The sequence below is a fragment of the Tribolium madens genome, unplaced genomic scaffold, assembly GCF_015345945.1.
Source record: "Tribolium madens isolate multiple individuals breed KSU strain unplaced genomic scaffold, Tmad_KSU_1.1 Scaffold_3;HRSCAF=73;Tcas5.2_LG2, whole genome shotgun sequence".
Lineage (NCBI taxonomy): Eukaryota > Metazoa > Arthropoda > Insecta > Coleoptera > Tenebrionidae > Tribolium > Tribolium madens.
This window is the reverse complement of record NW_025401006.1, coordinates 6,507,011-6,518,483: the sequence shown is the minus strand read 5'-3', so window position 1 is coordinate 6,518,483 and position 11,473 is coordinate 6,507,011. Positions and strand designations below refer to the sequence as shown.

The 11,473-nt window shown below is 37.0% G+C and overlaps 5 protein-coding genes across 5 annotated transcripts; 3 read left to right on the top strand and 2 right to left on the bottom strand.

The window, feature by feature from the left end:
* Positions 1-276: 276 nt before the first annotated feature.
* LOC123007072 (ERI1 exoribonuclease 2) lies at positions 277-1,419 on the top strand. The gene is made up of 3 exons (XM_044402103.1): positions 277-489; positions 643-899; positions 946-1,419. Exons 1-3 carry the CDS (start codon positions 467-469, stop codon positions 1,365-1,367), a joined length of 702 nt encoding a protein of 233 aa, XP_044258038.1. The 5' UTR covers positions 277-466; the 3' UTR covers positions 1,368-1,419.
* Positions 1,358-3,339, bottom strand: LOC123007071 (pre-mRNA-splicing factor Slu7). The gene is made up of 3 exons (XM_044402102.1): positions 2,847-3,339; positions 1,866-2,795; positions 1,358-1,816 (listed from the first exon to the last, which is right to left on the bottom strand). The coding sequence occupies exons 1-3, from the start codon at positions 3,162-3,164 to the stop codon at positions 1,412-1,414; spliced, it is 1,653 nt and encodes a 550-aa protein (XP_044258037.1). The 5' UTR covers positions 3,165-3,339; the 3' UTR covers positions 1,358-1,411.
* A 156-nt stretch (positions 3,340-3,495) lies between these two features.
* LOC123007278 (cytosol aminopeptidase-like) lies at positions 3,496-5,685 on the top strand. Its single transcript, XM_044402482.1, has 4 exons — positions 3,496-3,713; positions 3,764-3,873; positions 3,926-4,189; positions 4,245-5,685. The coding sequence occupies exons 1-4, from the start codon at positions 3,594-3,596 to the stop codon at positions 5,341-5,343; spliced, it is 1,593 nt and encodes a 530-aa protein (XP_044258417.1). The 5' UTR covers positions 3,496-3,593; the 3' UTR covers positions 5,344-5,685.
* A 1,156-nt stretch (positions 5,686-6,841) lies between these two features.
* LOC123008123 lies at positions 6,842-7,179 on the top strand. The gene is made up of 2 exons (XM_044403750.1): positions 6,842-6,906; positions 6,971-7,179. Exons 1-2 carry the CDS (start codon positions 6,857-6,859, stop codon positions 7,068-7,070), a joined length of 150 nt encoding a protein of 49 aa, XP_044259685.1. The 5' UTR covers positions 6,842-6,856; the 3' UTR covers positions 7,071-7,179.
* A 226-nt stretch (positions 7,180-7,405) lies between these two features.
* LOC123008118 (ionotropic receptor 93a) lies at positions 7,406-11,366 on the bottom strand. Its single transcript, XM_044403743.1, has 13 exons — positions 11,095-11,366; positions 10,890-11,042; positions 10,294-10,389; positions 10,096-10,245; positions 9,665-10,050; positions 9,230-9,619; positions 8,717-9,100; positions 8,502-8,661; positions 8,183-8,403; positions 7,954-8,131; positions 7,825-7,903; positions 7,619-7,779; positions 7,406-7,573 (listed from the first exon to the last, which is right to left on the bottom strand). The coding sequence occupies exons 1-13, from the start codon at positions 11,261-11,263 to the stop codon at positions 7,476-7,478; spliced, it is 2,625 nt and encodes an 874-aa protein (XP_044259678.1). The 5' UTR covers positions 11,264-11,366; the 3' UTR covers positions 7,406-7,475.
* Positions 11,367-11,473: the final 107 nt, after the last annotated feature.

Genomic DNA, 11,473 nt, shown 5'->3' with positions numbered 1-11,473 from the left:
GCATACACGCAAAAAATGTTTTAAGAAAGGTTGGGCTTTAGTAACAGTTGCCTTATCTTTGTATTTTTATTATATCTATTTACAGTACTAAAATAACACACTTGGAAAAAATATGTAACTTAAATATGCGTTCCAAGATTGTCTGGTAAAAAAATATATTAAAGAACAAAATTACCTTATTTTTTATGACTTGGTAGAAAAATAGATGGCGCTAAATTCAAATTATGTTTTTTTTTATTTTTTTACTCAAATTAAAACATAATTAAATGTATTTATGTTTTTCAGTAAAAAGTTTTGTAAACTTAAGCAATAGTAAAATAAAATTGTGATAATGTAATAACAACTATATTTCCACTATTTTCTTTATTTTGTTTATTGAGGTTATGAGAGAGTTACTTTGACCAAGTGCTCCACTTTTAGATTATAGTTTTTTGCAGTTTAATCGTGTGCAGTTTATATGTGAAAAATGAGCACTCGAGAGTTGGCCCGGTAAGTAAAAATTTGTTTGATTTTTCTATATTACAAAAATTTTTTCACGATTACTAATTAGATTATTTAGGTTGTAATTAATATCTACACTGTAAAAACAAAAATAAGCTAGTTATTTCGATGTATTTTTGATAACTTTAAACATTATTTTAGAAAACTGGACGCTTTAGAAATAATTTATTCCGACAGTAAGCCCAAAAGAATCACACAACCCTTTGATTACCTCCTCGTCCTTGACTTTGAAGCAACTTGCTGGAGCTCCACCGACTCTAAAAAACATCCGGCTGAAATTATCGAATTTCCTGTCGTCCTTTACGATGTAAAAAATGATAAAATCATTGCCGAATTTCAACAATATGTAATGCCAGTTGAGAATCCCAAATTAAGCGATTTTTGTACTGAACTCACAGGTAATAAACCATTATTCCTCAACTCCCACCAATTGATTTTTCACAGGAATCCAACAAAAGCAAGTAGACAACGGCGTCCCCCTTCAAACATGTTTGAATCAATTCTCGCGTTGGATTTCGGAAAAAATGAGATTATACGACATGGGTTTCCCAAACGATGATAATCAACGATCAAAAACGTGCGCTTTTGTCACTTGGTCTGACTGGGATTTGGGTACATGTCTTAGGAAAGAATGCAACCGGAAAAATATTAGAATTGAGAAAATGTTTCGGAAATGGATTGATATTAGAGCACTGTTCAAGCGCTTTATTAGACGCCCTTTTGTTGGACTTTCGGGCGCTTTGGCTGAACTAGGACTGACTTTTGAAGGAACTGAACATTGTGGACTGCATGATGCCAGAAATACGGCCAGACTTGTAGGGAAAATGGTCGATAAAGGGGTTGTACTCCAATTAACTCGACGTTAATTTTTTAATTTCATTTCTATATTACAACTTAAAATATATTCTTGTTATTCTATAAATTGATTCATTGGGTCTTCCTCTCGCCTCCTCTTCAAATAGTAAGCTTCAATCTCCTCCTCTGAAGGTTTTTTCACTTCAAACATGCTATTATAAGGCCGCTTCCTCTCATCCATTGATAATAAACTCTCGGCTCTCTTTTGATGTTCCTCTTCAGCTTTGAGTGCGTCTTTCAACTTGTCTTTTTCTTCTTTTTGTTTCAATTTTTTCTTTTCTTTATTTTTCTTTCTCTTATTTTTCTTTTTCTTGTTTTTCTCGGACTTGTGTTTCGCGTCTGTATCAGAACTTGATTCGGATGAACTCTCATTTGATTCTTCTTCTTCCTTTGCTTCAGGTACAACTTCTGGTGGTTTGGTTTCCAAGTTACGGCCAGCTTCTCCCAAACAATACGAATTCTGTAAAAAACATAATTAAAAAAGGCTTCAAACAAATAAAAATACGTACTTTAACAAATGAGTGGCAACACTTGTAACCCCATTGTCCTCCTCGCCAGAACGACCCCCAAACCGAAGTGTGATTATTAATATAAACATCTTCCTCATATTTAGATTTGATAACTACTTTTTCTTGTCCTTTTATTATCTTGCCGGATCTTGAGTATTCGACGTAATCTTCAGTTTGTGCCAAAAGTAGCGATTTCGGGGGCGCCTCCAAGTGCTCCTCTCCTCCATACTTTTCCAAAATACTCCCTTGGACCTTTGACTTGAACTGTTCTTTCTTTTTCTCATACTCTTTCTGCAACAACTCCAACTTCGTCGGTTCTGCCAACAAATGAACATCAACTCCTTTCTCATACGCCTCCCAGGCAAACAATTGCGCCGAGGCATGTTTTGTCGTATCCCCTGTGAATTTGACAAAATTCTCCCCTGCGTAATTATCATCTTTATTCGGATTCGGATTCTCCCTCATTGACCGCGTTTTCGGGTCATAATAAGCCGAATTTGGGTCTAAATTTCGCAAATATTTCGCCGTGTCTTCCCGAATTCGCAAATTCCTGACTGTGATTCGTTGTTTGCTGTCAACTTTCGTCCCCGGCATGTCAACCTCGTCCACGTATTTGTCCTCATCTAGTTCCTCATCGCTTTCGTTATTCGCGTTGAGCTTGTCGGCTTTTAACTGACGTTTCGCTTCTTCGACCTTTTGGAACTCCTCGATTACGGCTTTGTGCTCTGAGGGGTCGTAACCACTCCACCTGTCCCGTTTCCCGTCATAACTCAGATTTAATTTCTTTTGGATAAACTCATCCGCTGCTATTTTAGCCCCCGAGAACTTGGCGGCCACTTTGCGTGGACGTTCCATGCAGTCTTTGCGCTTGTGTGTCATCGCGCCGCAGTTTTCGCAAGCCCCTTTGCGATATTTAGTCACAACTTTAGACTAAAATAATAATTAAAAATATATTACGCCAGGGGTGAAGTATATACTTACCGTATCAACACCTCGCTTGTACCACTCATCCAATTTGGAAAAATCATCTTGTTTGTCATCTTGGGGCCTCTGATGCTTGAGAGTAGGTCCAGACGTCCCATAGTACCAAGGAGCTGTTGCAATGTATTGGGGAATGTGGGGGTTTATGTCTTTTCCTTCTTCATCCACAGCCGCAGGGGCTGTACCAGCTTTTCTGGCTTCTTCGAGTTCTTTGGCCTTCCTCCAGTCTTCCCTTGATTTTTTCTTAGGCTCATCTTCAATTTCACTTTTCGATTTTAAAATTTGCGAAACTGAAAGGCCTTGCGTAGTGCTTGCCATAATTACGCACGTAATAATGAAAAACACTTGAAAAAAAACGCAATATTTACATGAAAAGTAAGGTTATGTGATAACAGTTGTCATTCCCGAGGTCAGGATTGGATTGTATACACAGGGATTCAAAAAATATTGCTCAATGCAATATTTTTGAAAAATTAGAAAATTTGTTAAATTGTTCACTAGTGGTTTTTGTTTATTCTGTTGTCTGTTTCCATAAATCCAATACTTAATTAAATTAAAGATGTAAATTAGAAAACATATTAGTTGATATAAAGATGGCGGAGGTTGTTATGGCGCTAAATTTGAGTTTGAATCAAGAGAACTGTGAAAAAAATTCAAGTGAAGGCCCGTAACCAATAAATAAAAAAAATATTATTTGTCTTCCCGATCTAAATTATTCCTGTAAAATGTATATATTTTAAATGAACAATGTCGATTGCAACAGTTATAAGACAAATAAATTGGGTTAGGCCTCGAGTACTGAATGTTTTTAAACCTCGGAATTTCTGTTCCGGCGAGCCAGCGTCATCCTCATCAGGCGAAGAAAAGGTAGGTCTTTGCTTAGTTATTTGCCCCCTTTTTAACCCCTGAGCTTGCAGAAAGGCATAATTTTAGGCGTATACGAATCAGAAAATGAATTGGTATTAACGAAGGCTGCACAAAAATTCAACGATCATGTAGGAGGAAAATTACTCGATTTGATAAAAAAGTGAGTACAAATTAAATTAATTCTCAACAAGAAATACACTACTGGTGTTTAGAGCTGGAAAGACTGTAAAAAGAGGTAACACAAGAATCTTCAACAATGTCGATCGAGAATTCTGGGCCGTGGCCGTGGTCGGTTTAGGCCCCGAAAAGGCGGGCTATAACGAAATGGAAGCCATTGACGAAGGCATGGAAAACGTCCGCGTAGCCGCCGGAATTGGAGCCCAAGTCCTTAGAAAACAAGGAGTGGACAGGATCATGGTCGAAGGCATGGGATTCCCGGAACAAGCGGCCGAAGGAAGTGCCTTAGCCCTTTGGAGGTACCCTTTTGTTTTGACATTTACTGTCATAGTAACCATGGCACTCTTTACTTAGGTACCAAGAAAACAAAATGCGTGAGAAGCAGAAGAAGACTCCAACGCTAGAACTGTTCGATGATCCCGACGGTGAAAGCTTCCAACGCGGTCTCTTCAAAGCGGAGTCCCAGAATTTGGCCCGGCGTTTGTCTGACACTCCCGCCAATCAAATGACTCCTCTGCATTTCGCCCAGGAAACTGTCAACGAGTTGTGCCCTTGCGGCATCAAGGTGCAAGTCCACGACAAAGATTGGATCGAGCAGAAAAAATTCAGCGCGTTTTTGACGGTGGCACGAGGGTCGTGCGAGCCGCCAGTGGTATTGGAAATCTCGTACTGCGGTGGTCCCAACGACCAGAAACCCATTCTGTTTTGTGGCAAAGGCATCACGTTTGACAGCGGTGGGCTCTGTTTGAAGAAATGCAAAGGAATGGATGTGTACAAGGCGGATATGTGCGGGGCGGCGGCGATAATCTCTGCTATTCGCGCCGCCTCCGCTTTAAGTTTGCCGCTTAACATCGAAGCGGTGATTCCCCTGTGTGAAAATATGCCTAGCGGAATGGCAATGAAGTGTGGGGATATCGTGATGGGGATGAACGGCAAGAGTATCATGATAACAGACACTGATAACGAAGGAAGGTTGATTTTGGCCGACGCTATGGTTTACGGACAAGGAATCTACAAGCCGAGACTAATCATCGACGTTGCGAGTCTAACTCCTGGAGTGCGGTCGGCTTTGGGGTCCTCCGCGTCTGGAGTTTTTAGCAACAGTCAAACGATGTGGTCCCAAGTCCGCAAAGCCGGAGTTATAACCGGGGATCGTGTCTGGAGACTCCCTCTATGGAAGTTCTTCACGAAGAAGGTAACCCGTTTCAAGTCACACGATGTGAATAACAAGGGCTTGGGCCAAGGGTCGTCTTGTCTGGGTGCCGCTTTCCTCAACGAATTTATCAGTTGCGTCGACTGGATTCATTTTGACATCACCGGAGTTGGATTTAAGAGCAACCATAAGGTCACACCGTACTACACTAAAGGGCGGATGACCGGCCGGCCAACGAGAACATTGATTCAGTTACTTTACCAATTATCGTGTCCTTCAGAAGGACAACGGGAACTATAGACTTTTTTGGTGGATTTTAGATATGGGATATGACCCACATGACCTTTAAAATTTAAATTGTAATAAATACTTAGGGGAATGTTTTGACTTGAATCGCAATCTGGTCAATTGCTCAAATACGGTTTTTTTGGCTTTCTTTATCATAAATCCTGATAATTTTCTCCCCCTCCCTCTCAAAAAAATAAAAATAACATTCCGAGTTACTCCTAAGTGGTCTATTACATTTTTGTAGCCAGTTTTACAAGAATTTTGAAATTTGTCGTATACCAATTTATTGTTTATTTTATACTCAAAAACTGTCCTATACTGTACATTTTGTATCAATAAAATATAATGCTTCGACATTGACTTATTCACTTTTTCTTATTAAAATTCAGTTGAAGGCAGTTTTGATAAACTGACTTTTTGAGCCACTTTTTAATTGTGATAAACAACAATACATTGTCAACAATTACATCAAAACAAATGTAAAAAGGCACAAAAATAGTCTCTACGGATGATCATGTGAATAGATGCAGGAATAAATTAATAAATCCATTCGTAAATCAGCTGATGCAATATTCAAACAAATAGCATCACCTTATTTGGTCTCTTCCAATGTGTCTGTCTTTTTCTAAAAATTAGTTTGTTTACCGGCAAAGGACCTGTTTGAGTCATTTGGCCCAAATCTTTTAAATTTAACATTTTTAAAATCAAAAACAATTTTATGAATCAAATGTCTGGACTAAAGTCCACTTGTTTGTATTTAATAAAAGTCCTAGACGTTATTTTTCAATAATTTTATTCAGTGGGTAAATAAAAAACATTGCATAAGTTGTTTTTATTTTAAATTTATGTAAAACACTGGAATGGCATTTTTAAAAAGCTAAACATTAAAATTAGCAAAGATTTTTCATAATGCATTGTAAATCTATAGTTTTGAACAAACCTCAAGCACATTCGAGTCAAAATAAAAGTAGTAAGTTATTATTTTCTTAAAGTACGTGACTAGAGCCATGTTTGTAATATTTTTTTGATCGGGGAATTTTGCAAACATTTATGTTAATTGCAAATAATTCCGGAATGAAAAATTTCCGTTCGTTTTTCGTTGTTTCTGTTAGATCTTGTCGCGACTCTTTCCGTTTATTTATATTCAAGGTAATCTCCGGTTCTTTAGAAAATTCTTCATTACCTATTCTTTCAAAAAATAGTTTGAAAGAACAAATCTTTTATTTTTCAAAATATGACAATGTTATTGTTTTAAAAAGAAATCTACCCCTTAGTTCTGTGCATGATTAAGCACAATTATTATTACTCTGGCAATTAATTACAAATTAATAAATAATGTAAAAGCTTCATAGAAGTCGATAATAAATATGCAAAATGGTAAAACTCGTACGTGACGTCACGAACGTTCTTACTCTTATATAAAATCGTTCAGTCTCCAGACCGACTTAGTCTGTTTTTGGCTTTCTTGATATGATTTTCGAAGAGTTATAATTTTTTTTCTCCTGTTTGAAAATCTTGTGTGTCAATGAGAATTCTTGAATTTGTGTTAAATTCCAAATTCCATCAAGTTGTAAGGTACGTAAAAACAGACAAAATTAAAATTTCCAGTATTTATTTTATAATTTTCTTCCGATTGTAGCTTGGATAAAAACCTAAGAACCCGAAAAGGCAGTCGTAGAGGAAATTCCGGAAACCGTCTAGAACTCCAAGTTCTTACCCTCATACACCACGTTCCGTAGCTTATTTGCGGCTTAAAAAATCCCAAGTCACCATCATCATGGTTCAAAGCGCCGTTTGCGATTCCATCTCCAGCAAAGTAGCTGAGGCCTCTTGGGGCCAATCATCCAAGTAAGTCATTACCGAGCAGAAACGGGTTTTCGCTCCGACTTTGCATAAATTTAAAACAGGTTTAGTGAGAAAGTTTTTTACAGAAAAACATCATTCGAAAGCTTTTCGAAAAAGGACGAAGGACGGAAAAACGACAAAAAGGATAATCAGTATGGTGCCTGGGGATCGGTCTTCAAAAACAAGGATCATTTCGCAAGCTTACATCATTGCTAAGAACTACTAACAGTTTATATAATCAATTTATTCGCATTTTGTTTAGATTAGATACATATTTAATGGTTGCTTGTTGAATAAAATTATGTGGTGAATGGCTGGATTATTTTCATTTTTTTCTTCGTTACATATTTGTACCAGAGTTTCTCCCCGATTGTTATAAAAAATGACAGGAGAAAACCTGAAAGTCAGACTGAAACAACAATTCTCAATAACCGGAAATTACCTAAAAATAAAACAAAAAAACTTCCTTGCATATCATCCAGGTTGACAGTGTGGTTGTTTACTTCGACTATGTGTCGATTGTTTTTCCAACAACGGTCTTTCTTGGGGAGATAATCAGTGAGCCATTTTTGAATCAACCCTACTTGGTGCAATTTTTTAATCCTAAAAAAAATTTGGTGTTTTTTTTAACACCCAATTTAGACTTACTCATCATTAATTATTTCTAAATATGGAGTGTCCTGTGACACGACCATTGCTAATTGTTCATTTAAAAATTCATCTTGAGCTGAAGAAATAAAATTATTTCCAAAAAATTTATTTAGACTAATTAGACACCTAAAGCTAAATCGCATCGATCCGAATCTAAGTACTGTTTTTTCATAATATATTGCAACTTAATTTTCCAATCAATATGAACGTGTTTCCCATTCTGAATATCCAAAATCATATGTTTAAAATTCCCAATTTCGACTTTTTTATCGTACAAATACCTTTGCTTTGGTTCAGTAGTGTACTAAAAATAGTTCTAATCAATTCAAAAAGCGATTCAAAGATCATTAAATACTTTCAAAGTCTGTTCTAGATAACTCCCTTTCGTCATACTCCAAGTAACAGTGTCGCTATGGGCCAACAACTCATCAATCGTTGTAATCGGAATATCAATTTTGGGAAAAGTCAAAAACGCGACCAAATTCCCACAATACGTCGTGGCCAAAACCAAAACAACCAACCACCACGCCCCAACAATAATCCTCGCACTATCAGCTTGAGGAAGATGCATACCACCTGAAAAATCACTTTCCGACCTTGTTTACTTTTTTCTAATCGCGCGAATAACTGGTTTTTGTCACCTTGATGACCGGATTTTTCCAGATTTCTCTTACCTTGCTGCAAAAGAGCCCCATACATGTACCAGATACAGTTTTGCACCGACGACAGACCCCTTTTACTTAAACCCTTGTATTCGTAAACGGGGCTGTATTTGTGGATGTAGTACAGTATTGGACCCATTGAAATAATCGAAGCCGAGAGACACAGCCAAGTCTGGTAAATACCAATTTGGAATCCCTTTTAACCACGACAAATACTTAATACTTACATCACCGGTGAAAGGGGACATGAAAAGTAAAGCTCGGCTTAATTCACGGGGGCGTGAGACCAGAAATGTGTAAGTTTGAGTGCTTATGGGGCTAGTAAAGTTGATTAAATGTTTGTTTTCTTCGGTTATAGTGAAAGCACAAGCGCCGAAGGCGACTGATTTGTTACGGATCATGTCTATGATCGAGTCAGGGATGAAATTTGTAATGACTTGTGCCTCATTTTTGGTTAAATTAGACGAGTAGACTTGATCGATTTTTGCCAACTCCACAGTATATGTGAAATTTAAATTCTTTGACAATTCTTTAATGACCTCAAAAATCACTCCTGTGTATTCCAAAACTGAGCCAGACTCGTTCAATTTGATTATTTGCCAAGGAGGGTTCTAAAATTTTGTTCAAACAATCAGATTATGCAAGCAGTACCATTTTTGCAAAAAGTAAATTTCTTTGTGTGTTCTAAACCCAACATTTTACTTTTTGCAAGAATGGAACACCTGACGTAGTAATCATACGTGAAATGTGACTATCGGAAGGTTTCTTTTCCTGAATCCGTGGACAATATGTGGAAACAATTCATCTGACATCGAAGGCCCATCGCTGGGTCTCCAGTTCCCGGCTGAGATGAGTCCTCCACTGTCTGTCCCATTCTGTTGATACTCCCGCCCCCAAGTATCCCCTGTTTTCATCAACCAAGAGGTACAGTTGTCACACTGGCCACGTTGTAATAAATATGTTTTAATCCCTTGCAAAAGGGAGTTTCGTCGGTCGAGTTTCGAGGGTCTGATTGCTTCCCATTCCTCATCCGAAACTTGACTGGAAGTCTCCCATTCGAACAGAATCGCCTCGTCTAAAGCACGAGTGAAAGCTGAGAGGATTTCCTCGCAGTGACACTGAATGCCCCCCTAGAACCACGACTAGAATTTTTTATTTTTAGGAGGCTTACATACTGTGCAAGTGTCGTCATTTATGGTATTGTTATACAAAAACGCAATGTTGTCTCCTTCTGATAACAGTTGCCGGAAACGGTTAATATCTTTGTGTTTGTAATGAGTATTTGAGATTATGTAGAGCCACTGGGTTCGGGTGTTAACAAGTCTGAACATTTTCGCATATTCCATCAAAAGTTCGACGAGTTGAAAGCCGATAATCGCGAGAAAGTTGAGTCCGACTGTTTTGACTGATACCGAAGTGAGGATTTGTTTGACTTGTTTTCGGATCTCATCCATTGGGAGGTGCGTTTCGAGTTTCACAAGAGAAACAGCAGCGGCGTTTACCCGCAAATTTGAATACTGAGCTGTTATGGATTTTACAACTCGAGTCACTTGATCTCTGCCTAAAAATCAAGTCAATTTTTCTCCCCAATAAAATCGTTTATTACTTAAAGTGTCGTCGTATAGAATAAAAGCTGAATTCCAGTTGTAGGTCTGCCTTGTTCGGAGATCTAGTAACAGTTGAGGTAATTCTTCACCTCGTGTTATCAGTGGTACTGTAATTGCCTCATCGGGCGGTAATCTCGGACAGTCTGACTCTAAATACTTCGGTTAAAATTTTTGTTAAAAAAGTTAAAATTGTTTACCAGAAATTGCCATATGTAATAAATTCGCGTCTCTAGCCTGTCGAAATAATCGCCAAGTATCAGAACATGAAGCAATACTAAAAATGGCAGTAACATCTGCAATATTTTTCGGTTAAAATACAGGCTGCTGCTCTTAAAAAAATATTTTGTTTTTATGAGTAGAAATTTGAATTTTCTTTTATTCGATATTTGTTAGTACATAGTATAAAAAATGTTATTTCACACTCCTACGATACACGAAATAACACCAACCTTTGCTTAAAAAAAAGATTGTCAAAATCTATGAATACTACGAAATTAAAATTTTTATAATGCCTTGTTTAACAAGGTTAAAAACAGATATAAAAGTTTTATTTATTTTGTACCCAATGTTAAAGAGTGCTTTTATCTACTAATTTCAGTAGATAAAGTAGTCTTTTATCGTCTAGTGAAATAAAGTAATTTTTATCTACTGTTTATGTTTTATCAACTAATTTTAGTAGATGAAGTAGTCTTTTATCGTCGAGTGATTTTTTATACACATGATTAAAACTTCAAATTTCTACTTCAAAAAATTTAGTAATGAAAATTTGTCACACAGGTTGAACATTTTTCACCTTTCTTGATGTTAATAGTAGTCCAAGAATAATACTGGACGTTAAGCCCTCCGTGTTTCAAAATTTCCCGTTTTGTGTATACTAAGTAGGATTCAATTGCGTGTTTTATAACCTCGTATTCGTTTGATATGAATTCGCGGTCAATGATAACGGCTAAAATGAATTAAAGACTGTTGAATTTGTCTCGATTTTGTTTTAAAAATACCTAAAGTAGCATTCGTGGTGAGGAGTGAAGGAAAATTGTCACCTCTAGTCACACAAAGAAACACACTTGAAACCACCAATTCAAGTAACATTTTATAAAAATCATATTTGATCACAACACCTGCACTTATATAGCTCACTAATATCCAATCTATTAAAACTAATATCATACCGGCCGGAACATAAATCTTACATGTGCCACAGGTGTGCGATATATGAACTAAATTTCATGATTAGCTACGAGGGAGTAAAAGTTCAATAGTTAAAAATTCATGATTGATTGTGTGGAAGTAGTTCACCAGAACGCATCCTTGACAATCGCTGTAAAACTTTGATTGACTTTTTTTGGTCAAGGGTTCGCCGAAGATTAATAAAGTATA

Bases quoted from the DNA above. Each gene is read 5' to 3' on its own strand.
- LOC123008118 (XM_044403743.1), bottom strand. From the start codon at position 11,263: ATGATATTAGTTTTAATAGATTGGATATTAGTGAGCTATATAAGTGCA. The intron at 8,404-8,501 runs GTAAGAGAAATC...GTGATTTTTCAG, and splicing joins TGGGGCTCTTTTGCAGCAAG to GTGGTATGCATCTTCCTCAA. The intron at 7,904-7,953 runs GTGTCTAATTAG...TTATTTCTTCAG, and splicing joins TCGATGCGATTTAGCTTTAG to CTCAAGATGAATTTTTAAAT.
- LOC123007072 (XM_044402103.1), top strand. From the start codon at position 467: ATGAGCACTCGAGAGTTGGCCCG. The intron at 490-642 runs GTAAGTAAAAAT...ACATTATTTTAG, and splicing joins AGCACTCGAGAGTTGGCCCG to AAAACTGGACGCTTTAGAAA. The intron at 900-945 runs GTAATAAACCAT...GATTTTTCACAG, and splicing joins TTTTTGTACTGAACTCACAG to GAATCCAACAAAAGCAAGTA.
- LOC123007278 (XM_044402482.1), top strand. From the start codon at position 3,594: ATGTCGATTGCAACAGTTATAAGACAAATAAATTGGGTTAGGCCTCGA. The intron at 3,874-3,925 runs GTGAGTACAAAT...ACTGGTGTTTAG, and splicing joins TTACTCGATTTGATAAAAAA to AGCTGGAAAGACTGTAAAAA. The intron at 4,190-4,244 runs GTACCCTTTTGT...CTCTTTACTTAG, and splicing joins AGTGCCTTAGCCCTTTGGAG to GTACCAAGAAAACAAAATGC.
- LOC123007071 (XM_044402102.1), bottom strand. From the start codon at position 3,164: ATGGCAAGCACTACGCAAGGCCTTTCAGTTTCGCAAATTTTAAAATCG. The intron at 2,796-2,846 runs GTAAGTATATAC...TTATTATTTTAG, and splicing joins ACAAGCGAGGTGTTGATACG to TCTAAAGTTGTGACTAAATA. The intron at 1,817-1,865 runs GTACGTATTTTT...TGTTTTTTACAG, and splicing joins GTTGCCACTCATTTGTTAAA to AATTCGTATTGTTTGGGAGA.
- LOC123008123 (XM_044403750.1), top strand. From the start codon at position 6,857: ATGAGAATTCTTGAATTTGTGTTAAATTCCAAATTCCATCAAGTTGTA. The intron at 6,907-6,970 runs GTACGTAAAAAC...TTCCGATTGTAG, and splicing joins AAATTCCATCAAGTTGTAAG to CTTGGATAAAAACCTAAGAA.